At 35.1% G+C, this 27,931-nt stretch overlaps 1 protein-coding gene across 3 annotated transcripts in view; it reads left to right on the plus strand.

Moving 5' to 3' along the window:
- Nucleotides 1-27,931, plus strand: part of FYB1 (FYN binding protein 1) — a 146,434-nt gene that overhangs the window by 108,582 nt on the left and 9,921 nt on the right. For 2 of the 3 annotated variants that reach the window (XM_072757046.1, XM_026016716.2), the window contains 13 exons: nucleotides 4,125-4,171; nucleotides 6,346-6,365; nucleotides 6,843-6,877; nucleotides 7,858-7,978; nucleotides 10,925-11,084; nucleotides 11,581-11,725; nucleotides 15,178-15,200; nucleotides 16,230-16,299; nucleotides 17,484-17,621; nucleotides 19,112-19,137; nucleotides 21,187-21,253; nucleotides 23,745-23,835; nucleotides 25,032-25,194. In XM_072757046.1, coding sequence (XP_072613147.1) covers nucleotides 4,125-4,171; nucleotides 6,346-6,365; nucleotides 6,843-6,877; nucleotides 7,858-7,978; nucleotides 10,925-11,084; nucleotides 11,581-11,725; nucleotides 15,178-15,200; nucleotides 16,230-16,299; nucleotides 17,484-17,621; nucleotides 19,112-19,137; nucleotides 21,187-21,253; nucleotides 23,745-23,835; nucleotides 25,032-25,194 — 1,106 coding nt within the window. The remainder of the gene's footprint in view (nucleotides 1-4,124; nucleotides 4,172-6,345; nucleotides 6,366-6,842; nucleotides 6,878-7,857; nucleotides 7,979-10,924; nucleotides 11,085-11,580; nucleotides 11,726-15,177; nucleotides 15,201-16,229; nucleotides 16,300-17,483; nucleotides 17,622-19,111; nucleotides 19,138-21,186; nucleotides 21,254-23,744; nucleotides 23,836-25,031; nucleotides 25,195-27,931) is intronic. The other variant, XM_072757047.1, reaches the window with a different exon arrangement.

The raw sequence follows: 27,931 nt of genomic DNA on the forward strand, positions 1-27,931 counted from the left end.
TCTCTTATGAATGGATAAATAAAATCTTTAAAAAAAAAAAAAACAAAAAAGGACAGGGCTGGTCATAAGAACCTTGTATACCATGAAAAGGGCTATAGATTTTATTCTGTAGAATGTCAGTATATTTTGACATCTAAGGTATGTACATCTTGTACTTTTAATTCTCAATTCATTAAAGTTAATAATGCAAAGGCCTAATTTATTTTAAGTACTTAAATTCACGTAGCTTCCTATCTTATTTATACATCTAGTAATTTTTATTTAAGTGGGAATAATTATTGTCCTTGGGATCTTTGACTAATGATTGGACAGTTCAGGTTAAATTCTTTTAAATGGATACTCATGTTTAAAATTTTAGTTTTAATTACTCCCGTCCATGTTTTACATTGCATATATAAACGGCATATATATATTGCATATATATTGAATTTTTTAAGCATTTCAAACACCCAAATGAACAAATGTAATAACTGCACTAAGCAAAATCTTCCCCAAAACTTAAATGACTCGTAAATCCATCAAAGCATGTCCAGTTCTCTTAAATATCCCAGTTGTATTTGCAATGAGATTTTTCTTATCCCTTTTAAGAAACACATTTATTTTGAAAAATTTTATAAAAGGCAGATATATAAAAGCCAGTAAGAACAGTATAATGAGCACCCATGTCCCCTGCACCAACTTCAACAATTAAATAAATTCATCACCAATCTTGTTTCATCAATATCCCCACCCACTTCCCTCTTTCATATTATTTTGAAACTAATACCAAATAAATAGAATTCTATTCATGAATATTTTGGTGGGCATCCCTAAAAATTAGACTCTATATGTTAATATAAAGATCAAGCCTGTGTTCAAATTTACAATTTTCTCTTAAATCTAGTGTATGTGGTTTTTTTAAGTTTGTTCGAACAAGAATTTATATAAAGTCTACACATTTTCTTTAGCTTATACATTTGCAATTCTCTTTCAAGCTATAAGTCTATCCTCTATCACTTTATTAACTTATTATAATTTACTTGTTGAAGAAATCAAGTTGTTTATGGGCACTATAGTTAACCACAGTCTAGATTTTGCTGAGTGCTTTCCTATGGTATAGCTTATGTGTTTCTCTCTCCTCTGTATTTCCTCTAAATTGGAGGCAGAGGTGGCTTAATCAAATTTAGTTCTAATGTTTTTGGTAAGACTACTTCCTAGGTGATGGTGTATTCTTTTATCAGAAGCTTGTAATGTCAGGTTGACTCTCCTTTTTTGATGTGAGTAGCTGTTGACACTCAACATTGACACAATTGAAGAATCCATACCTATCAACTAAACTAAAAAGTCTAAATAACAAATTTTAAATTAGTTTGACATATCTAACTCAATATTTGCTAATGTAACATATCTCTTAAATATTATAAATACTTAAAATATTGAACATAGGTACACTGTCCCAACGATTAAACTTCATTTCACAAATTTTGTACCACATGTTTGACTTACTTCCTCATTTCTGTATTTAATTCTGAATCTCTCAGGGACTAAAAAGATTCACTAAAGGAAGTAAGTGTCTTTTTTATGATCAAGCTAATGAGTTGATTAATTGGGCCTTTACACTTACCTAAGTTAAAAGCTAAGCATATATAAGTTAAATTTTAAAATTTCAAATTTGTGAGTTGCCTCGGTCACTCAGGTTAAGCATCTGCCTTCAGCTCAGGTCAAGATCTTAGGGTCCTCGGATCTAGCCCCGCATAGGGCTCTCTGCTCATCGGGGAGTCTGCTTCTCCCTCGCCCTCTGTGCTCTCTCTCTCTCTCTTTCTATCTCCATCTCAAATCAGTAAATAAAATCTTTCTTTAAAATTAAAAAAATAAAATTTCAAATTTGTTTAGATGTAAGTTTATTGGATCAACTATTGATGACCCACATATGTTTACTGTCCCAGGTGAAGACTGAGACACATATATCTATGGCAACTCTTCCTGAGCCACAAGTGTACCCACTGAGCTTGCTTTTTGGTCTAAGGGATAACAAGCCACTTCCAGCCCACATTCTTCAAATGGGGTTAGTTTTGCAACCAGCATCTCTTGGGTTTTAGTAATACTTTTTCCTAATTCTTTAAGTGGCTTAAGTAGTGAATATGAAAGTGATATAATCATATTTTGCATTAGATCATTTTGGCAGCAAAATAGAGAAAGGACTGTAAGGGTGGAGAAGATGGAGAACAATGCCAGCACTAGAAGACGGGGCAGATGGCCACTGCAAGAGTCCATGCTAGTGATGCTATGATTGTGTCCTTGTGTCTAGCAGGAACGAGGAGAGAGATGGAGGGAAAAAGTGAATTATAGGAGATATTAAATATACGGAATTGACAGAACATGATTAATTTAATTTGGAACTGAAGAGTGAGAAACAAGGATGACTTTGAGGCTAAGGTGGATATGTTGGACTGTGGTGCCATTCACTAGGATAAGAAACCTAGTAGGAAAAATAGGTTGCTGGGATAGAAGAGGGCAGCCTCAGTTTCTGCAATGTGACTAGAGAACTGGCTGTGAGACATTCAAGTAAAGATATGTATATATGAGCCTGAAACTCAGAAAAGAGGCCTACACTGAAGATGTCAATGAAAGTCAACAACATTGAGAGAACAAGTGAAGCTGTGGGCATATCTGAGACCATTCAGGGACAGATATAGAGTAGAAAAAAACAGGAAGCCAAGACCAGAACTTCATCACTTAAAGGGGATGTCAAAGGAAAATAAACCCACCAAGGAAATTGTGGGATTGTGGTTAGAAAGACAAGAAATGAGCCAGGAAACAGGAGATTCTAGGAAGGCAAAATGGCCCATACTGTTAAGGGCCACAAAATAATCAGCTAGCATGCAGACTGACAGGTGTCCTAGATTTGGTGAGTAACTCCTTTAAGAGTGGTTTCAGCAAAGGGTCGCCAATAGAAGCCAGAGTGTGGTCATGGAGAATTGAGTAGAAGGAAAAGAAATCAAGTCTGTGAGCACAGACAGCCCTTCACTTTGGCTGGGAAAAGGAGGACTATCTGTGGTAATCTGGAGGATTTAGAAAGGTAAAGAGAAGAGTTTGGCCTTTATGAATGAGAATAACTTGGGCAGAGGGAGAAAACAAAATGTGAGATATTTAGAAACAGGGGAGTGAAAGAAGGGGAATAGTAACAATAATATAAATAATATGATGAGCAGAAGAAAGAAGGAAAAGGGTGTAAAACACTGATAATTTGGATAGAATTAACAACACAGGTGGTGTGTTCTTGATTAGAAGATAAGGACAAGTTTGGGTAAAAGGAATATATTTTATTAAGAGAGTTCACATCTAGTAACTACTTTTTATCGGTGAAATGTGAAACAAGATCATCTGATTTTAGGGGAGAGGAAAGGGACAGGAGAATTGAAGAAAACAGTGAAGGTTTTGAATAGCCATTGAGAAGGATGGGAGGGAAGGTTCACTAGGAAAAGGTATGTAGGATTATAGAATAGTGTTGAGGGTAAAGTTGAGATTGAATGCCATTTGTAATATCAGAATCAGAGAAATAGCAATTTTCTCCAGCTATGCTAATCAACCTGAGAATAAAAATAGAAAATATAGATGGTTGCATAAATCATTAGGGATCTGTGAGGTCCAGATATTGGTAACTATTAAGAGTAGTTGGAGTGAAGTGGTTCAGAATGAGGCACCTTGGAGTCCAAGCCGCAAACAACGGAAGTCAAGCCAGGTGGAGAACATCTGGAAAGAAGGAGTCAAGGTTTAGAACTAATTAATTCTCTTTGGTATCTATGTGATAAAACCAATCAAATGCCTCAGAATCCCAGAATTGAAGTATTGAGATACTGCCATTTTAATAGAAAACATTACTGCCCTGAAGCAATGGATTAATTTTATACATCCACTGTGTATGGATAGAACTGTCCTCAAGCTCCCTGATTTTTGCCTCAGTAGCAGCATAAATAAGAGGCTAAAGGCCATTCTAATAACTTCCAAAGTTTTAAACAGGAGTAGAAATTAAAGAGAAAATAATTTTAAAATGATCCTTTTACTCTTTTGTTTTGTTTTGTGTTTCATTGTAAGGTGAGCATCTACTTGCTCCATTTTTACTTTCTCTTCTTTCTTGCTTTCAGAAGCCCTATAAATGAAGAAAATCAAGATGGTGTCATGCACTCTGATGGTAAGAGGCAAAAACATGTTTTATTTATTTATTTGTTACCTCAGATACAGATTTAGTTAATCATTCTGATAGGGTCACTATTGGGCCATTGTCATCCTTGGTCCACGCAAGACCCCTCTCTCCTTTTACTTACATATGTACCCCCTTTTATCTCTATCCTTTTTCTTTGTTTCCAACCAGAGACAATATATAATATATTTATATATATATTATATTTTATATATTATATATATTATTATATTATATATATTATATATAATATATATTATATATTATATATTATATATATCTAATATATTTAATGTGTGTCTATTTGTACATATGCTTTGCATACTCTTGTATGTTTACATATTTCAATTTAAATAAACAGTATATTATAGCTCACTCTACTCTTTTTTCTTTTTTTACACTCAGCATAATGTGTGTTAGGGGACCCACCCATGTTACTATATATGTATAATATAATTTGTTAACTACAGCATAGTACCCCACGGCATGAATCCTATGCATTCACATTTTACTTCCAATTCACTGGTATTTACAAATAATAATTCAGTGTATGTTCTTGTCCACATTCCCATGTGGACCTCTGAGAGACTCTCGTTAAAATATATATCCAGTAGTGGAATGGCTGTTCATAAGCTATGGAATATTCATTTGACTGATTAGGACTGGAGTGCTCTCCAGGAAAGCTGCATCTGTGTGTACTCCCATCAGCAGGGCATGAAGATTCCAAGATCTTTCGCCAATGCCTGGTATTATTCAGCTTTTTAATTTCAGGTCTCTTATGTATAAAATGATAACTCACTTCATTTTCATATTTCTACTTGATATTGGGTCTGAGTACTTAGTTGGTGTATTATTAGCCTTTGTGGTTTCCTTTTCTGTAACTTGCCCGTTCATATCCTTTAACCACTTTTTCCTAGGAGTTGATATCCTTGCAGGAGTTCCTGCGTATTTCAGATATTAATCCCATGTCAGATGCATGGGACTATCTTCTCTCATCCTGTCCATTGTCTGTTAACCCAAACTGCCCTTCACTGAACATAAATGAATTTTCATATAATCAAATTAATTATTACATTGCAACTCGTTTTTTAAAGTTTTAGTTAAGAAGTCCTATCTCTAAAAAATAAAAATATTATCTTCTATTTTCTTCTATAAACTTCACCCCTTATATCTGAGTCTTTGATGTCTTTGCAGTCCACCTTTGAGGAGTTAGTAGAAACTCGGATTTACTGCCTCGTCTATGAAGCCAGTTTTCCCATTACCATACTTTGAAATCCATCATTTTCTCAACATTTTATAATGCTATCTTTATACTACATCAACTCTATAGGTGTGTGTCTATGTTTATATATATGTGTGTGTGTGTGTGTAATACCTGTGTATGTAAGAGTGTATGTAAATTTATGCATTTGTCTCTGAGCTCTCTGCTCTATTCCACTGGTCTACGTGTTTCTACAACCAACACCACACTTTTTTATTGTTGTTGCTCTAGATTATGTCATATATCTAATAATTAATTGATATCACTAAACACTTGAATAGTAAAGTTTTTTTTTTGAGAGAGCATGAGCATGAGTGGGGGGAGGGGCAGAGGGAGAAAAAAAATTAAGCAGGCTCCACACCCCACTTGGAAACTAATGCTGGGCTCAGTCTCATGACCTTGAGATCATGACCTGAGCTGAAACCAAGAGTTGGCCGCTTTACTAACTGAGCCACCCAGGTGCCCCAGTAAAGTATCTTTAAAAAAAAAAAAAAAAACTAAACTAATTAACTTGATTTGCCTGATACATGAATCCAAATCCTTGGGAGAAAATAAGTCAAAAAGTACAAACTAATTGTGATTTACCTATGTTATAATACCTGTGTTCTATATAAGCCCATAAAACTGAATGTGCATGCCTTTCATAAAGAAGATTAAAAGTCTTCATTATTTTTTGGCTTTTGAATTATTTTATGAAAGCCAGTGAAATGATTCTACACTTAAATTACAAGTATGGAAAAGGCCATAGTAAATATCTAAGCTACATAGTCTATTTTGTACTTATATATCTTTGATAAAGCATAAGTTCTGTTAGATTATGTACTGTTTTGAATATGTCTAATAATTCTGTACTAAAGTGCTTTTTAATTATATTACACTTTATTCTCTTTTTAAAACCCTTTAGGTCCTGGAAATCTAGATGAGGTCAGTTTTTTTTTTCCCCTTTTGATATTATATTGCTTAACTAAAATACTTAACAATTGCTGTGATTCATATTCTATTGACAACAAATGAAATGTTACGAGTGACAACTCGTAACAAAATGAAACAAATGAAAACTGTTACGAGTAACAATGGTATTTTCCCATTTATAATAATATTTCATCTAAAATGCTTGAGACATTAATCAATCATTACACTGACTCACAGTAATTTTGTAGCACTGAACATAAACTTAAGTCTGGCTACACATCTGACTTATAGAGCAGAAAATAAAATAAGATCTTTTTGTGCTTACTTTTCCAGTCTATCTCTTGAAAGAAAAAAAAAATGTTTTAAATAAGACAAATTTACATACACTTAAATTCATGCTTATTTTACTAAGTAGTTGATCAATGTAATATGTGTATGTTCCCTTTTTGAATAATTACAATTAATCATTATTAATGTTTTTCTTGACAGGAACAAGACAGTGAAGGAGAAACATATGAAGACATGTATGAATTCTATTTTTTACCATGATATTTTTCCCCTTGAAAATGAATAGTATGATTTCTATGAGGAAGAATGGATGGATAATCAACACCTAGGGAGGAAAGGCTTTATTGTTCCAATGAATAGCATACAATGATAACCTTTATTTCAGTACAAAGGACTAAAGTCTCTTTGTCTAAAACTTTTACGGAGGCCTCTCAAAAATGTCCTGTGAGAGGCCAGGGACCCGAAGCTACTGGATAGACCACAGGCAGAGGATCACTGAACCAGGAATCTGTACATCTTGCTCAGTGTGTCCTTGGGGAAATGAATTCATTTATATGTTACAACTTCCCCACCTAGGCAGTACTTCACCTCATGAGGGTGCTATGAGAAATAATTTACCACAGCACCAGATGGCAAAGTTTCAACCTGCTAAAGCAGGAAGATGTTAAAAATAGCTCTAAAATGAGTTTCTGGGATAGGCCAGGACTAAGAAATTTCTGGAAATTGAGTGAAAGGAGAAATAAATATATTACCTTATTTTTTCTTTTGTTGCTTTAAATGTATTAATTTTCTGTACTTGGTTCTTATATAACCAATTCAGACTAAAATTTCTGAACTAAGGTTTGCATGTATGCATATGTGCATACTCTGTACCTGTGAGTGCATGCACATGAAAAAGAAAGAAAAAGAAAGAGAGAGATTAATAGTATTCATGCTGATATGAAGCAAGAATTGGGCCTTTATAAGCATGCCTTCCACTTGCTAGCACAGGTTGTGAGGGGAAGCAGAGCCTTTGGAAGGTATCCTCATTTGTACGCCTTCTACTGGATTTGAGAACAGTCTCACACACTCAGGAATTTCAACAACCCCTGGCTTTATAACCTCATCAATACTGTCAGGCACCGTATTCTGTGGTAGGTAGGAACCTCTGGATGTGTGAGCTATAACACATTAGTGCTTGCAAAGGCCAAAACAACCTAACAATTTTTATCCACAGAGAAGCATCCAAAGAAAGAGAGAAAAAAAGGGAAAAGGAGGAAAAGAAGAGATTAGAGTTGGAGAAAAAAGAACAGAAAGAGCGAGAAAAGAAAGAACAAGAAATAAAGAAGAAATTTAAAGTAAGAGCTTGCTTGCTGATGGGTAAAACAAGAATGATCTCTTTTTATACCTTTCACACAAAAGGGGCACCATTCTTGAAAACTTGCATGGTTGGAGAATTACTTAATTGTTATTTCCTTTAAAAAGCAACTACCTTTATAACAGTAATTATTTTGTCCAATATGCTCTCTTAGATACCTTCAGTAAAAATGGAATATGATAAAATCCAAATAAAAATGGTGGCTTATGATTAGTGAACACCTAGGAAATTTTATGTTGATTGAGTGAATGAGTTGCTCACACCCAGCTTGGCTCTCATCATTTCACATTTGGTATTAACCTACTTGTAGTATGAGCTCGGACCACACACACAGATATCCCTGTGGCATGTATCACAGTCATACAAGGGACACAAATGGATGAACCAGACCTATCTCAGAGTAAAGTAGCTATGAACTACTCTCTCTGCTGGTGTCTAGACAGGACTTACATTTTTGCCGTTATTTTTAGCTTATATGTGTTGATTTCTGACACCTACTCTTTCTCATCCCTCTTTCTTCACCTGGACTTCTGACCTCTCTTTTCTCTGATTTCTGATTTCTAATTGTATGACTCCTATTACTACCACCAACACTACACTGCCAGGCTATCCCCTCTTGGCTACACCATCTTTGATGACATGTCCCATCTGACACAGGTCTGGTGTGTTAGCTATATTGAAGGTGATTATATGAATGACAGAACTATTCTTCACTACAAAAAGGATTCATGTCAAGATTCCTTTAAACATTTAATTCCTCTGAAACATTTAATATACAGTTTGATTTATAAAAATTTGATTTCTGTTTAACTCCCCAGTATATTTATTGTATTAAAACAAAGGTTCAACAGCATGGTACAGGAAAAAACATAAAGCTTAGAGTCAATTGGACAGATGTGGATTTAAATTCCAGCTGCCTGTGTGAGTTATGTGATGGTGGGCATGTTATTGAATTTCCCTAAACCTCAGATTCTTCTTCTTCTGTTGTTGTTGTTCTTATTCTTTAAAGTGAGAATAAATGATACCTCTTCTGAAAGTTTATTGTGCAATTAAATAAAATAATGTATGTAAGGCACTATATCTGCTAAGGTTCTCATTAAATTTCCAAAAAGCCTACTATATATAAGTAAAATTAAGATTTAAGTATGACCATTAAGACATTTTACCCATACAGATGTATGGGTACCAATGTTCATATTTTTCAAGTGGCAAATATGAAAAATTAATTTCTCAAATAAAAGTCTTAATAACACACTTTTATGAAGGGACTTTATAATTTTGTGTTTCTTTTAGAGAAAGCAATTTTGCATTGTTTCACTCATTCATTCAAATAACATTTTTAATAAGAAAAAAATAGTTTTTGGAAATCTTACCACTAAATATGAACTCAAAGTTTGTAAAGACTAGGACTTAACAAGCTGTAGTCCTTCCACAAAAATGTTAAAAGATGTTAAAATTAAAGAAATTAAATAAATGTGAGAACCATTACAATAGTACCATATTTCATCAATTCTAAGACACAGAATATTTCACATTTTAAAATTTTGAAATTCGGCTGCATCTTAACATCATTGGCATATTATAACTTAAATAAGCTGTTTATCTCTTAGTGGTACATAATTGATAATAGGTCTCACAATTCATGACATCATGCATGTAATAAGACGAGCAGAACTGCTTCAAAACAATCACAACGCATATTTGCATTTCAAAAGATCCAAGAAATTGTGTTGAAAAAGATGCAAATTTAGGATTAGGAAGTTAGGACTTTAGGATTCATGTTCTAAACTAGATTACAGTAGTTCCTCTTATTCACAGGTGATACATTCCCAGACCCCCAGGGGATGCCTGAAAACATGGATAGTACTGAATACTTATATATTCTGTTTCCTCCTCTACATATATACTTAGGATAAAGTTTCACTTATAAATTAGGCACAATAAGAGACTAACAATAACTAATAATGAAGTAGAACAATTGTAACGCTATATCATAATAAAAGTTACTGCAAGTGGTCTGTTGCTCTCAAAGTAGTTTATTGTACCGCACTCACCTGTCTTATGATGACATGAGATGATAACGTTCCTGCACGATGAGATGAAATGAGGTGAATGGCTTAGGCATTGCAACACAGTATTAAGCTACTATTGATCTGACAATAGATCAGAAGGAGAATCATCTGTTTCTAGACCACAGTTGACCACAGGGTAGCTGAAACCCCGGAAGACACAACCACAAAGGAGGGAGTACTGTATTCTCCTGCTGTCATGAAACCACTACACTGTCCAGGATATTAATTTTCAAAACCTCACATAACATTTGTTTGCTATTTTTTTATTTACAAAGCTATTTGTAAAATGGTATCTGTTTATAGCGGGTAATGTCTAGGTTTATAGAAAGACAACACCACAAATTTGGGGGGGGAAAGAAAATGCTTTTCCCACAAGTACAACCCACCATCACCACCTTCCCTTCCCTTTGCTGCTTGAAGCCTGAAAAGAACCATCAGAATAATCACACAATGCAAAGATGGGGAAAAAAACCTCCATCTACTAAGCAGACCACCAGCATATCCCATAAAAACCATAGCACCCAGCATGTGTTGTTGTACATAAGTGGTGTTCAGGTATTAGTGGATTCCCCTGCAAGCCTTTCACAGGCTTCTAAGGTCAACAGACCATCGCTACTCTCTCGGGCCCCAAGCACATGCTTACCTGTTCGTTGCTGGCCCTGCCTCACCTCTGTGATTTTCCCCTCATCCCTCTTAGGAGAACACTCATCAGGAATGACATTCACCGTCAGTTTCTAGTATGTGGTAAATCGACTGGTTGGCTAGTCATGGACGTACTGTCTTTCAAAACTCCATTCCTAAGAGATTTTCTGAATAGTAAGAAAGCCTGTTGTGATTGTTTCCTCTCTTTGCAGCTAACGGGCCCTATTGAAGTCATCCATCAGGCAAAAGCTTGCTGTGATGTCAAAGGAGGGAAGAATGAACTGAGCTTCAAGCAAGGAGAGCAAATTGAAATAATCCGCATCACAGACAACCCTGAAGGAAAATGGCTGGGCAGGACAGCAAGGGGGTCATGTGCGTGCAAATTTTCCTCTGACTTCAAAGTGTTGGGTTTTTTTAAGACAATATTAAATATGCAAATTCTCTTAAGTTAGGAAGAGTATTTTACAGGGTGGACAGAAAAAAGAAAATTTAAGATGACAGAGACAGCTCCATCTTCACCTCATCTGCGTTATTCTCTTAGTAGGGAACCATGTAGATATTTATATTATTCCAGGGAGGAACAAGGAGCATGAGGTTCCTCATTGATTCTAAAAGGGGGAAAAAAATGATTCACATGAGTCACTTTGGAATCTTTAAAATAGGCTCTAGGCTTACCACAAACCACAACGGCCTAAGACTTTGACAAAGTCCAGTCAAACGTGTCTACGTCGGAAGTCTATAAACCAGAAACACACACAAGGAAATGAAGGGAAATTATAAAGAGCAAATTGCAATTAATATTTTATTTACAACTTGGAGATACCAAAACTACAGTTACCTGAACATAAGTCCTTCCTCCTTTTGGCAGATGGCTATATTAGAACGACTGCTGTCGAGATTGACTATGATTCTCTGAAAGTGAAGAAAACTTCTCTGGGTGCTCTTGCATCAAGAGCTCTTGAAGATGACCAGGAGGTGTATGATGACGTTGCAGAGCAGGATGATGTTAGCAGGTATGTCCAAATACAAATTGTAAAACAGATCAGACTGTCCTCTTGTCAGAGATTATGTATTGTAAGATCCTAGAATTTTACTCTCCCTATTTCCTACTGCTCACTATCACTAAATTACCATTACAATTACAGATACTCCAAAGTCGGTGCCAGGTCATTTGAAACCTAGTCTTTTATTGTGCTGTTTTGTAATATTCATTCTGATTTGATCTTAGGGCTATGCCTAAATTAAATATGATTTTGCAAAATATGGAGCATGAGATATAAAATTCTCTTTGTCTCATCTTTGTTCTTCCTGCTTTTCTATTTTCCTTCTCCTTTCATTCCTTCCTTCCTCCATTATCTCCCTTTCTGGGTAAAGCCATAACCCCTTCAAGTTGAAGGAAGAAGAGGATGTTAGGAATTCTTGGTTTTTTGTGCCCGTTTTGTAGAATTGGGAAACATCTACTGTGATCTCGAAACATAAAATCTGTGCTAGATCCTCACTTGGGTCAAAGTGAGTCTGCATTCTTTATAACTCAAATTGCAAAGAAAAAAATTGCTTCAATGATCAAATATTTTTAAAACATAAAATGATCAAAATAGTAATATACTTTGTGTCACCGGTTAAACTTGCTGTGTTGCTTTCTGGCAGGTTTGTCTTTCTTAACAAGCTGCATTGCCTTCTTGTCATTTTTGATATATGTTGCATTATTTATGATAAATTTAATAAATATGCCATAAATTATGCAATATATATCAAAATATGCAATGTATGCACTAAAGTTTACAGAACATAAATTGGCTTTAGTAATCAGAAACGCTCTGACCTAGTTTGGGAGTCTATAAATGCCACTTTTTAGGTCAAAGTTTTAAAAGGCTGTATTCTGAGATTTACAGAATTTTCTGTATATGAGTATGTCATCCTGCCTATTTTCAGTGTATATGCTTTATGTTTTATATTTTATTTATTTTAAAAATGTTTTTCTCTTATTTTGAGATTAAAGAACAGCAATATTAATAAATACATATTTATGATGCAGACACTGAAGAAAAAATAACAAATCCATGAAAAGGAGTGACATTCTTAAAATGAAGAATTATTTAATCGTAATAGGCAACTATTTCCCCAAACTAATACTATTGCCTTTTCCATTGTATGGAGTCCATAGATACTGCTACTCTAGAGGACAGGCTCTAATTAGTAAGCATGTAGCAGAAAAAGAGTCTATTTAATGAAATGGAGTTGGAGGAAGTATATGGTTTTAAGGCTCAATATCTTAAACAAATATAGCACCACAATACTGACTAGCATCTATGTCACCCTTATGCATATTTAATAAGAAAATGGAAGAAGAGAAAATGAAAACACAAGTTTTGTTTTTTGTTTTGGGTTTTTTTTTTTTTTTTTTTTTTGAAGCTACAGCTGCTGCCGGCAGAGAGCTCACAACAGAACAGGCTTTGTCCTTAGTAGAACAAGGAAAGATGCTGAGTACAGCCGGCAGCTTGCCCTGGTGAGAGTAGGAGAAAGCACCATCCTCTTCTTCCCCTTCTCCAGATGCCTCCTTGGGTCCTTGCCTGCTTCACCTGCTCTTTCCGGATTCCTCTGGGGTAGAGGGACTGACTGTGCACTTCAAATTCTGTGAGCAGACAGGATGCTTAAAAGCACAGATTCTGACAGCTATCCTTCTCATTTTTTTCTCAACTGAAGCTATTTCTGTGATAAATATGAGACAGTGAGGAAAAGGAAATTATACATGCAAATACTTCATCACATAGCAAACTTGCTTCTCCGCTCCCCAAACTTCTTTGCATCTCTCCTTCCCTCTTTTCCTTCCTTTCTCTTTTTCCAGCATGTTTCTCTCCTTCCACTTCATCCTGTAAATGCCAAATGGACCATTTTAGGAAGCTAAAGAATTGCTCTAAAAATAAAATAATGTGTGGCAGCTTTGCTCCTGATTATTAAGACTCTGTTCATTGGGAATTGGTATAAGAGTCTCCAAGATGAAATGTATTTGCCAGGAGTGGCAGCCAACCAAAATTGCAATTTTTCACATAATTCTAACTGCTTGCTTCACGCTCAGAGGGAAGTGTCAGACAAAATGAATGTGAAAACAGTATGGAAGCAAGTGGAGAATATACTTAAACTTCATCAAAAATCAATTCCCTATTTACACATTAGGACATTTATAGCGTGTTTTTCTACAAAGTTTCATTAACTAGAGTATGGTGGTATTTTTTTCCCCTAAATTAACCATAGACCTGTGTTAGAACATTTCTTTTATTCTGACTTTAAGGTTGAGGAATCAGATACAAGTGTAAATTAATACTGCATGGTTATAATATTAGCCTGATATCTGTTGCTGGCAGATTATCCAAAGTACAAAAATGCTGGTTACAGAGGGTGCAGCGAAGTGTAGACAAAACATTATGGAGGAAGGCAGGATGCCGAGGTTCTTATGTCAGCTCTTCTGTTCATTAAAAGTGGGTTTGGTCGGGTCACTTCATTTTCCAGAGCCTCAGTTTCCTTTCTACAAAATGAGGGGATTAAGCCAGTCCTCTGAGATTTTCCCAGTTCTCACAATCTACTCTTCTTGTGCTGTAGCAGAACTCACATTTTAGTGGGAGACACAGGCAAGAAAACAGATGATTATAAAACAGGGAAAACACAGAATGTTAGAGAAATAAATACGAAATACAGACAATATGGATTTAGAAAATTCAGGGCCACACTATTTACAATAATAATAAAATTTCGGGGTACCTGGTTGGCTTAGTCAGTTAAGCACCCAGCTCTTGATTTCAGCTCTGATCATGATCTCAGGGTCATGAGATTGAGCCCCGAGTCAGGCTCTGTGCTGGGTGTGGAGCCTGCCTAAGATTCTATCCCCCTCTTTCTCTCTGCCCCTCCTGCCATTTGCACATGTGCATATGCAGTCTCTCAAATAAATAATCTTTGTTTTAAAAAAAAGAATAAGATTTTGTAAGATTCCAAGTTTTTAGAAACCCTCCCTTTAAAAAAAGTTTATAATGCTACTAGACTAAGGTTAAAATGTTGTGGGTATAACATGTTAGAAGAGAATTGAATTGAATTGCAATAATGGTTCTTTATGACTCCTGGAACAATACTGTTGGTTGGTTGGTTGTTTTTCATAAATCTATCTACAGAATGATATAATAATGTATAACCTGAAAACTACCTCACGGGAAATGTTAGAAGCAAACAGTAACGTTGTTTTGAAGACTTTATGTAGTACTAATGTTCACTTGGTTCTTATTAGTTTGTTTTGGTTTGGTTTTTGCCTTGTTTCTATTATGATAAGGAACAATGTTTCTTCCTCTTTACATACAACATCCTGATAACTTTTAACTGCAGTGTTATTTCTCTTTTACATAACTGTTCAATATAGACCATTCCTTCCCATTAGCTACATAATTCATAAGCTCATTTAATTTGTTTATTTTTTTCCTAGCCACAGTCAGAGTGGAAGTGGAGGTAAGCCACACACTTTTATCAGCAATTTCTTTATGTCTTCACCATTTTTGTCTATATTAATATCAAGCTGCTTTTGTTTGCACATAATGAGGAGGATCTTAATGTGGTACCACTGGATTAGGAGCTAATGACCTAGATTGCAGTCCTGACCACTGAGTGACCCTAAACAAGTCACTTCTTTCCTCCAAGTTTGTTATGGGTTATAGGGTGACTCTATTTCCAGTGTGCCCAGGGCAGTCTTGATTTATGCCAATTGTCTGAGCACAATTATTAATAGTATCTCCCTTCACTTTCAGAAGTATCCTTATTTGGATGATAACTTATATGGTTACCTTAACTATGACTGCTAAAAACTCCTCATATCCTCATCACCAAAATAAAGGTATTTTACTAATACCTTGAAGTGCTAAAATTCTCATCCTAAAAGTCAGGTTATAAATTCTTTGTACACATTTCTGCATGGAGGAGGTACTCAATAAACATTTCATAAATAAATATTTGCCAAATAGCAAGGTTCCTGGGGATTTACAGCAAAGGGTTTTTTAACTCCTAAAATATCACTTTGATTAAATGAATCAGAGCTACCACCAAAATTCACAAATTCACCTTTAATTCTGTTTTTCTTCACTTATATCTTGATCATTCTCTTTTTCTGAATGTCCCCTCACTATTAATTAAATTGTTCTTATCACCTCCTTCCTTCTCTTTTCCACAATATTTTAACTCTATCTTCAACTCAGTTTTATTTTTCTCATATTTATCCTCCCCACTGCACAGTACCCTTTATCATTCTTCATATTCAATATTCAAATTTCACCACTAAGAATTCCTGTAAAAATAATCAACAAAACAATTAATTTACCTACTATCTATGTAAGAGTGGGAAAATAAAGTTATTCTTTAATTAAATGGTTAATAAGGAACAGGGATGTTTTCTGCAGTTTAATTTATTATCAAATTTTGAGTGACTATTACATGACCAAATTATAAAATTAACAGAAGTTTCTCTCCCCCACCATCCAAATGAAGGGATGTTCCCACCTCCTCCCCCAGATGATGATATTTATGATGGGATTGAAGAAGAAGATGCTGATGATGGGTAAGAATAATCAGTGAACTGCTTTCTTGAAAATTTTTTGCCTACCGAAATTTAGTGTTGATTTCTGGTTTGAATAAAAAAAACAAAAGATAGTGCTCCTTATTACCACACGAATAATAGTTTGAATGTTTACTTAATAGCAGATGTAAGTCAGAAAGTATAATTGCACCACACTTCAAGTGAAGTGGCATATTATTTGGAAGAACCTCAACAACTTTGTCAAAAGAAATGAAATAAAAAAGAATTATCATTGTTGTAGATTTTTTTTCAAACTTTTCACAATCATTTTTTTATTAATCTATAATCTCTGGAGAGTTTATCAGTTGCATGGCATGGCTATCCTCTGGATAATAACCATAGTTATAGGCAATCCAAATAAAATGAAACCATATGCTATTTGTGGCAAAACTAGTACTGAGGGGGCTGGGATAACTGGGTGACAGGCATTAAGGAGATCACATGATATAATGAACACTGGGTGTTATGTACAACTGATGAATCAGTGAACTCTACCTCTGAAACTAATAATACACTATATGTTCATTAATTTAATTTAAATTAAAAAATAAAAATTAAAAAACTGTTAATTCTCTAAGTGTTTAAACTTTTATAATGGCATATTTTAAAACAAAGATTTTCACTTAATTTTAAACATAAAATAATGCAAAATTGACACTTAAAACTTAATTTTTATTTAGCTTGCTGTTTTAAAACCAAGAGATATTTCACTAAATAGAAAAAAATAACTTGGGATCCCTGGGTGGCGCAGCGGTTTGGCGCCTGCCTTTGGCCCAGGGCGCGATCCTGGAGGCCCGGGATCGAATCCCACATTGGGCTCCCAGTGCATGGAGCCTGCTTCTCCCTCTGCCTGTGTCTCTGCCTCTCTCTCTCTCTCTCTCTCTCTCTCTCTCTGTGACTATCATAAATAAATAAAAATTTTTAAAAAATTTAAAAAAAGATTAAGAATTAAAAAAAAAAAAAAGAAAAGAATAACTTACCTACAGTAGCAGCAATATTCAAAGACCGTGGCTGATAAACTTAAAAGCATCATCTTGGTGACTACAATGAGTAACTTACTGCCTGAATGATCAATGCAGTATAATTATAAAAAATCTGAATGTCCACCCAACGTCTTCACATTCCATTGATGATTCCATTCTGATCAATGCCTGCATGCTCCTAAGCTCCACACTACAGGTTGAAGAGAAGAGTAATTCGTGGTCCTGGGGGATTTTGAAGATGTTAAAGGGAAAAGATGACAGAAAGAAAAGTATACGAGAGAAACCTAAAGTCTCTGAGTCAGACAATAATGAAGGTTCATCGTAAGAGTCAACCAACCAAATCCAGTGCACAATAACTACACTAATATTAATTTAATCAAATGCTACTAATATTTTATAACCAATAACCAAATTCTGACAGGCTTAAGTCACTTCGATGTTATTTTCCATTAGTCATTTTAGCCTTATTTACTGTGTCACCCTTACACTCACGCATTTATGTAAGAGGAACACAAAGTATTCAAAAATTATCATATGGTTTAAAGATATATTTTGCCTTCCCTACAAACATGTGCAGATAACACACACAAATGCACAAACACACACCCTGACATACTCACACATACTGCGTTTAGAACTTTTTTTCAAAATGTAGCATCATATCTAAAAGCTCACAATGCCAAGGCCACATTATATTATATAATATTTGATAGTGACTACCCTTCAAAATATACATCCTCTTTTAAAAATTAATTTGCCGGAAGTAAAGGACAAAATTTGGAATTTCTTTTCTCTAAATAAATATTCAACATCTCGGTAGCTCAACAGATTCTCCATACTTCACTAAAGTCTTTATAAAATGTTAATTCCACATTGAATTCCTTATTTTAAACTCTTCTGTGAGACCTAAAATCAACACCTAGTAAACAGGACACTCAAAATTGTAAGTAAACATAACAAATCCTCTTTGATTTTAACAAATCCTCTCTTGATACAGCATTATTCAAATGATGACCTTACTTAGAAATAAAGGCAGAGATTATTTTTCTTGCTCCAATTGCACACCTCCTAATTTTGATTTTCAGTCATTTGAACTAATGACCTTTCACACCTTAGTATAACTGTGCACCATTCTTCTAGTGATGTGTGTTTGTGTGTGTGTTTAAAGTTCAGAAAGTTATAAAAGCAAAGGCCTTTTTCTGTTGCAACTAAATGCCACCCAATGCTGATTTCAGATTACTGATTAGATTGCAACTAAATGCCACCCAATGCTGATTTCAGATTAATAAGCTCTTCCTCTGTGGCTCCAGTGGATATTCCTCTCTTATTCACCATTCTCCTGTTTGGGAAGACATGGTCATAGAAAGAATCCTATGACCTTTGTTCATTTCTACTCTTTAAGTCAAATAAAAAGTTCTGACCTGAGCTATGCCACAATGACTCCAAAACATTGAGTCCATTTAATTTACTCTGATGTGATAATATGCCCAAACTTCATAGAACAAATCTGAAAATATTTGGAAGGACCTCAAAAATAGATGGCTATGGGCAAAATAAACCACTGGATGCCTTGACTTTTGACTTTTTTGGCCACCATTGGAATTAAAAAAAGTCTTGCAAAATTGAAAATTGATGGAAAGGAGCTGAGACTCAGTGGAGAAATGGAGATGAGAAAGGAATGACCATCAAATAGATTAATTAGCAGTCTGAAGCCTCTGGGCTATTACTTGTTCATGCCTCCCCTAAATAAAAGGTCTCAATTTCTCGTTTATATTGGTCTGATTATAAATGTGTTCTCATTTTCTTTCCAGTTTCCCTTCTCCTCCTAAACAATTGGGTAAGTAATAAAAGCTAATTATGTATTTTATATCTCATTTCTTGAAGATGAGATAGTGGGAAAGCATTGGATATAGTCATGGTTTCTAGATTAAAGTCCTGGCTCTGGATATAATAACTCATGTAATTGTCAAGCAACTGCTCCTGGGGGCAGGGGGCAGTTTCTCAACACTTAAAGAGTGGGAAGAGGAAAATTTTTAATATTGATGGTTTTAAACCACCATAGGGGTCTCTATGGAGAAAACAACAGGTAGGCAGGGATGGACACCAAGATTTCTCATGTCTCCTCTACCCCAATTCAGTCAGTCCTGCTATATTGGGCTTCTGCATAATGATTTCTAAAAATGTACCAGATTATATGACACCAAGGCCCTTCTAAATCTAAATTTCTTTGATTTTTTTAAATGTATAAATTACATTGTATTTGGAAATTTTTCCACTGCTAAATGTAAAACAGTTTCTTCTTTGTACAATTTTGATCAGCTTATTTTTTCTTATCCCTGCTGAGACAGACCTTTAAAAGATTCTTCTTGACTTTGAACAAAATGAAATCTCACAAGAATATTCAGGGGCTTTCAAAAAGTTGATACAAATTTATAAATAAATTGAAAGAGAAAACTAAACACACAGATAACCTATTCTTCCAGACTGCTTATCTGACCTCATTTTCAGTTATCAGTTTGAAAAAAAAAAAAATAAGACACTAATTCAAATTGATCAATAACTGATGATGAGTTTATATCTTAATCTATAATTTTCAAAAAGTATTCAAGAAACTTAGCTCCACAAAGGGTAGGTATAAAGTGAAGCAAATGTGATCAGTTAAGTAAAAAAATGTTTTTTTGTCTTAATTTTCTTTTGTTCTCAAGTGTGTTCTAAGTGCAAGTGTGTGGAATAGTAATTTTTCCCATTCTTGAAACCAATAATCTGTCATATTTTTATATATTAATTATTAGTTCTTCACATAGTTGTGAAATTAATTCCCTCAGTGGGGAGAGAATGCTCACACACAGACAAGTGTGTATGTAATATATATGTATAGAGTACATACATATGTATGTATATATATGCACATATGCATATATGTGTAGACATATGTATGTAGTCTATACATATGCTGTACAGAGAGCTCTTGAAATTAAATCTTTGCCACTAGCACAGAGCATTTAAACTTTCTATGATAACCATTCCTTAAAACATTTGTACTCTCTTCAACTCATCTCTTCAGCTTAATTTGCTGTGTGCAACTTAGTAGGTGCACAGAGGAAGCAATCCTCCTGATTTTATTAACAAGAGGTCTAGATGGAAGAAAAGTATCCATGGATTGGAAAATCCATTGAACCTATTAAGGGCACAGCCGTTTTTCTACCAACACTGGTTCTCAATACCTGCTGGTACCAGACATGCCTTATTAATAGAAATATTCTGTCCACTTTAGGGTGGTATCACACCTAATATTACTACAAGTTAAAAGCTAATGAAGGACAGATCAGTGAGTAAAAGAGAGTGATAGGTAGGTAGGTAGGTAGGTAAGTAGATAGATAGATAGATAGATAGATAGATAGATAGATAGGTGCAGACAAACATAGACAGACACAAATATAGACATATAAATAAAATAATATATATTACCATACCCTCCCAAAACCCCTAAGACTCTTGATTTCGATCTCTATTGCCTATTGCCAATGGCCAGTAATGTTGATTTGACAAACAAATCGTTTGTCAGCTGTCTACTAAACCTGACATTCATCACATATGTTGATCTTCAAATAATCTTAATCACTATTTGAGGGGTTTATCCTGATAATGCTAGTTACAATTATGTCACTGGCTTTTCTTGAGGGAAATTTAGCAGAAGCATCCAGGGAGAGAAAAAATCTCTCCCCTTCAAGGAATAGACAGTGCTTTTGGGAGAAATATACAGAGATCCCAGGAAAACTTATTTTGTTGTCCTCAGAACAATCTTTATATTAAAAACATCATCGAATGCTCATATCAAAATTCAAACTAAAAGTGTTTCAACATTTGATATTTTGCCTTTTGTTAGATGTGGGAGATGAAGTTTATGATGATGTGGATGCCTCTGATTTCCCTGCTCCACCAGCAGAGCTGAGGTAATTAAAATGTTCTCATTGTGAGATGAGAATCTAACTGATCCAGAAAATTCGACTAGAATAAAAGACCAGTAGTGTGTGTATCTACTGTGTTTGATCCCATTTGCTCTGTCCTCTCTCTGATCCCAGCTCTTAAGTGTCTTCTAGGTTTATGGGGAAGAGCCCTGGTCCCCCCCTACTTCTCCCCCTCTCCTGGGTGTTCTGCTTCTGGTCCCCTGATTATTCTCTGCCCTGTGACTCACTGATGTCTACATTCTTTATTCATTCATATACTCAGTCACTGAGAAAATATTTTAGAGCCTGATCACAACTGATCTCACTGATTCATCTCCTCCCTTTATTTTTACCCTTTTCCCAAAAGCTTTTTTTGTCTTGAATGCACTTCTTAGTTTATATCTCACCTTTCACCCACCTTCTTCAAATCTCTTGTGTCCTCCACAAGATTTTTTCCTTTATGAAAAAAAAGATGATTTGTGTTTTAAAAAGGACTTTATTGTGTCTCTTTTTCACAAAAGCATCAGATTCTTAAAGGTTCCATTCAAATTTAAAAAAGAAAACATTGAGGGTGAATAGTGACATTCTTCAGGTCACCTAAGGTTTCAATTTAACCTTAGGTTAAAACTGTATGAAAATCTATTAAGATCAGTTAGTACAAAGGAGTACTTTTTGAAGCCTCTTTTGAAGTAGAAAATAACCTGGTAAGATGCTTTTTTATATTCCAATGAACATGTGAGATGAGCTAATACATACTGTGTAAGAACACTTCTATAGCTTTCTAAGGAAAAAAGGTGAATAAAAGGATCTTGGACTTGATTAGTTGAAGGACGGAAGTGACATAAATGGGAGAGAATACGCAGTGTCTTCCATGCTGTACAGCAAAAAGGCATGAGTACTTATTTATTTAGTTTTTTTTTTTTTTTACCAACACTGTTAATTTTACTGAACAAAAGAAAGTATCAAGATCAAAGACACGGAAGGGAGAATATGCTATCATTTCTATGTGAAGATCAAGTTCGATAGGCACAACAAACAAGAAAGATGAAAAGAGAATCATTTTCCTTTTATCTGAAAGGAAAATCTAATCTTCTTTAGTAATATGTTAGGTTTGAAAATTCCTCACCATTGGGAAGTGACTTCTATCCCTGACATTTTTTTAATGCATTTTTCGGCTTTGTAGTACTGTAAAAATGTCACCACATTCCATTAAATAGCTCTCTAGGAACCCAGGTACACACTGGACCTTTTCTTCAAGTAAAATAAACCCCAGCTGATTAAACTTTATGTGATATGCACCGTTTTCTTTACTGCTGCTTATTTTCAGAGTTTAAGACTATTTTATGTTCTTTCCCATAGTATTCTATTTTTAACTAAAACTGAATTTCAATAGATTATTTTAAAGAGAGCTCATGGGCCATTTTTAACATGTATATCCTTATAGTTCCAAACGGCTAATTTAAGATAGTAATTCCTCTACTGCCCAGAGCACCGTAATATAGGAGATACTGAGGAAAGATGCGGAACCCAAGGCAGGACAATGTGCTAATACATTTCACAGTAAATGAACTAAATTCTAAGATTCAAAACTGAAGAATCAAACATTGTAAACAAATCAGTTACAAACAAAACTTTATTTTAGGTGGTCTCTATAAAAATTAATATCAGCATTGAGAATCTTTCATTATTCACAAAAATTCTGATTTTTAAAATTTCCTCCTTCAGAGATTTCTGACCTTTTCCTAACATCCACATTCAACATTAGCAAATGTTCCTCAACCTTGGTTGCAGATTAGTATTACCTGGGGAGCTTTACAATATATGTCAGTATCTAGCCCCCACTCAGTCTAATTAATTAGAATGTATTTAATTTAATTAGAATGTCTAGGAATAAGACAAAGGCATTGGTATTTTTTAAAAACTTCCCAGGTGATTCTATATGTGGCCAGGCTGAAGAATCACTATCTTTGCCTTATTATTATGACGATTAACTTTAGTCTATTTGGTATCTCTGAGATGCTATCCTGGCTCTATTTTAAGCCGATATGAAAACCAGACATATTGATAAACTTTTCAAGACATAAAAATCAATTTAAAAAAAAAAATGTTCTTTTTCAAAAAGCCTTTTCTATGGTATTGGCCAAGCCAGTTAATTATCCAGGAAGGTTTGAAAAATATAGGGATTTTGACAATAGATAGGTTGAATCATATGAAACCTCTGTTACATAACCATATTTACACTAAACCTCAATAATTGTATATGGTTCACCGTAATAGGTAATCACTTCCTTCCATTTTACTCATAATCTGTATTCTTTGAAGAATCATTTCTGTGTTATGAGATATTACCACTTATTACAGTGAAAGTACTAGATTTCTAAGAAAAGGAATTAATTAAAAACAAAATTTGACAAAAATGTAATGTTATGGAGTCTCTATTGCACACTGTTCTTTTTATACCAAACTAAATGCTGTTTTATATGTTCTACCATCTTAGTCAAGGAGCCAAGGCTAAGACGGAAGAAAAAGACCTTAAGAAGCTAAAAAAGCAAGAAAAAGAAGAGAAAGACTTCAGGAAAAAGTTTAAAGTATGTCATATTTAATTATCAGACAAAGTTCAAAGCACTAGTGGGGGAAAAAAAACAATGATTTTAAATACCAAACTGCAGGTATTAAAAGCAGAATTGTCAATGTCAGTTATCCATTGTAACTGCTTAATTTTCTATAAAAATGTCCCTACATTTGAATGTATTCCTTTAACAAACCAAGCAAAATCTTACACATGCACAATATATATATATATAGTGCAATAATAATTTAGATTTAGCCATTCTTTGACCTTTAATAAGACAATCTAGAAGTAGAATGGACAAAAACAAAGGATTCTTGGGACACCTGGGTCGCTCAGCAGTTGAGCATCTGCATTCGGCTCAGGGCATGATCCCGGTCCCAAGATTGAGTCCCACGTCAGGCTCCCTGCACAGAGCCTGCCTCTCCCTCTGCCTGTGTGTCTGCCTCTCTCTGTGTGTCTCTCATAAATAAATAAATAAAATAAAAATCTTTTTAAAAAGATTCTTATATAAACACGCATACATATACATACCCTGGAATATTATTCAGCCATGAAAAAAAGAAGGAAATCTTGCCACTTGTGACAACATGGATGGCCCCTAAGGGCATTATGCTAAGTGAAATAAGTCAAACAGAGAAAGACAAATATCCTACAATAATCATTTATACGTGGAATCTTAAAAAGCCAAACTCGCAGAAACAAAGTAAAATGATAGTTACCAGAGCCTGGGGTAGGACGTGGAGGAGACATTGGTCAAAGGGTATAAACTTTCAGTTATAATATGAATAAGTTTCAGGGGTCTACTGTACAGCATGGTCATTATAGTTAGCAATACTGCATTATATACTTGAAAGTTGTGAAGAGAGTAAATCTTAAATGTTCTCACCACAAAAAAAGAAATGGTAATTATGTAAAGTGATAGAAGTGTTAGCTAAAGCCACAATGGTTGTCATTTTGTAATCTATATCAAATCAACACATGTACACCTTAAATTTTTTAAATGTTTTTAATTTTTAAAATAGTGATTATATTAGGTTGGTGAGATTATGAGTGGTTTTCCCTCAAAAATTATTCCTTAATATTTTTACATTATTTTTTGAAAACAAGGAACTATTTATTTAGCAAAGGCTTTCTTAATAAACCTGTCAATAGATGGATTACTTTAATAATCACATCAATCAATAAATTAAATGTTTTTCTTTATTTTTCCAGTATGATGGTGAAATTAGAGTCCTGTATTCCACCAAAGTAGCACCCGCCTTAACTTCTAAAAGATGGGGGACCAGAGATCTACAGGTGAAGCCTGGTGAATCTCTTGAAGTTATACAAAGCACTGATGATACAAAAGTTCTCTGCAGAAATGAAGAAGGAAAATGTAAGTCACTGCTTACTCTTCGCTGCTATGGCACTCCAGGATTTAATAATCAAATGCGTGTTCCTGATCGCTCTTGTTTTATTATCTTTGTTTTGTCTGTGTTTTATGAATTGTGGGACATACATTAAGAAACTAGAGATCGTGCTGTGCTGAAATCAATGTATTGTATTTTAATCCTTTTTCACTTAAAAACCTGCTATTTTTGGCACTGTGGTGCCAAAGTAATACCAAATTAGTACTTCTCAAAATGTGGTCCCACAGACCACCAGGATCAGAAAACCCTTTGTGTATTAAAATCAGTTTCCTGGACTCACCCTTGACTTGCTAAGTTATGAGTTCTGGGGAGTCAGATGGAACATGTGATCATCACTTCTTCCCTAACTTATTCTCAGGTACACCAAAGTGAGAACCACTGTGCTAAAGTAGTGAGTGGCTCTTGTTCTGGCCTAGTTTTGAAATTATATAGCACATGTCATATCTAGAATTTCCAGTTTTCCTACCTTGCAAATCTACTTGTTTTCTTTTCCTACTTGGACACACTCAATACAACATAGTATTCCAAATGAATATAAGACAGTCCCTGTCTTTGACTTTATCAGCTATTAAAACTGACAGAGGGGGAAAAAAAACTGACAGAGGGAAATGCTTTTGTCAAATTTTCAAAGAAGGCTTATTTCACTTAAAGTTCAGGGAAGAGTAGCTCCAAATTGTGCTTCCTGGAAAAAAAAAAAAGTGCTTCCTATATTTATTTTTTAATTCAATTTAACTTAATTTTAATTCAGGGTAGTTATCATGCAGCATTATATTAGTTTCAGGTGTACAACATAGTGAGCCAGCACTTCCATACATGACCCAGCACTCATGATGACAAGTGCACTCCTTAATACAGCATAGTATTGAATACAAGAGAGTCCTTGTCTTATTTGACTTTATCGGCTATTGAAACTGCAGTTGGAAATGTTTCTGTCAAATTTTAAAAGGAAGTTTATTTTATTTAAAGTCCAGGGAGGAGTAATTCAGAATTATGTGTCCTGTATTTAAAATCCAATAGTCAGCATGGATGCCCCCTATCAGCTTGGTTAGTCTGTGTGGAAAACATGAACTCTGAGTCGAATTTTAATGACAGGAAGGTGACTCAGGGACAGGAACTGAAATGGGAGTTTTAAGAATAAAACCAGTGACTCAAGGTTGGGGAAATGGATCTAAAGTTATCATGGAGGAGGTGTGGTTGGTTTTTAAAAGGAGAAAATGAAATGTGGGTACAAAGAATAAAAGACACGGGTAGTGTAGTATTAAGACTCAAAGGTCACTGGAGATAATGTGTAAACAAGTGCTGCAGGAGACAAAGAAAGCCCCCATTCAGACTAACGTTTGTGAGCATGTACCCCAAGCAACAGCTTTAAGTGCAGAAAAGCTGTATGCATTAAAAGATCATCAAAAATATTAAAAAGTTTAAAAACTTAAAAGGTATTAAATAGATTCTGATTAATATACCAGATTGAATATTACATGATGATTATGATAATAATGTGAGGAAATTCTCACGACACAATAGTAAGAGAAATAAGAAGCCTGCTTAACATGGGATGGATTTACAGCCATGTTAAAAATTATTAGGGGCATCCCAGGTGGCTCAGCGGTTTAGCACCGCTTTCAGCCCTGGGCATGATCCAGGAGACCTGGGATCGAGTCCCACGTCACGCTCCCTGCATGGAGCCTGCTTCTCCCTCTGCCCGTGTCTCTGCCTCTCTCTCTCTCTCTCTCTGTGCGTGTGTGTCTTTCATGAATAAATAAATTAAATCTTTTTTAAAAATTATGTAAATATGGGATGCCTGGGTGGCTCAGAGGTTGAGCGTGTCTGCTTTCGGCTCAGGGTGTGATCCGAGAGTCCTGGGATCAAGTCCCACATGGGGCTCCCCACAGGGAGCCTGTTTCTCCCTCTCCCTGTGTCTCTGCATCTCTTTCTCTGTGTCTCCCATGAATAAATAAATAAAATCTTTTTAAAAAATTATGTAAATAGGGTGCCTGGGTGGCTCAGTTAAGCATCTGTCTTGGGCCCAGGTCTTGATCCTGGGGTCCTGGGATGGAGTCCCATCTCGGGCTCCCTACTCAGCAGGGAGTCTGCTTCTCCCTCTACTCCCCACTGCTTGTGATCTCTCTCTCAAATAAATAAAATCTTCTAAAAATTTATGTAAATAAAGAAACTGAACTATACTGCTAATAGGGGCTGGAGTAATGAGCCTAAATGAACCTGTTTTCTTTCCTCTGCTTTCCAAAGTATATGACATTTTTTATGAGTGAATTGTCCTAGTGCTTGTCCTGTGACCCTCTCTCTGGGATACAAGCTGCAGACCAATCTTGCCATGCTGTCCCAAGATTCTTGTCTCTAGCACCAAATCCCATCTAAAGAAATGCTCCTTAAACTTCAAAAACCATAACCCCTCTCATGGGGATCCTGTCAAAAATGCTGAATCTAACTCAGTAGGTCTGAGGTGAAGTGTAACATTCAGCACTTTTCCAAGCTGCCAGGGAATGGATGCTGCTGGTCCATGGAACATACTCTCGAGTAACAAGGGTGTAAATGGCTTCATCAACAACCTGTGTGGATGTAGGTGGGCAGGAAGATGCAGCACCAGAAACAGAAATTTGGAGAAGACTCCTCTTTCCAGGAGCTAGTAGACCTTAGGAATGAGAAAAACAGTAACTACTTAGGGATAATTTTGTAATCTGCACTCAT

Source organism: Vulpes vulpes, chromosome 4 (genome assembly GCF_048418805.1).
Source record: "Vulpes vulpes isolate BD-2025 chromosome 4, VulVul3, whole genome shotgun sequence".
In the NCBI taxonomy this organism is placed as follows: Eukaryota; Metazoa; Chordata; class Mammalia; order Carnivora; family Canidae; genus Vulpes; species Vulpes vulpes.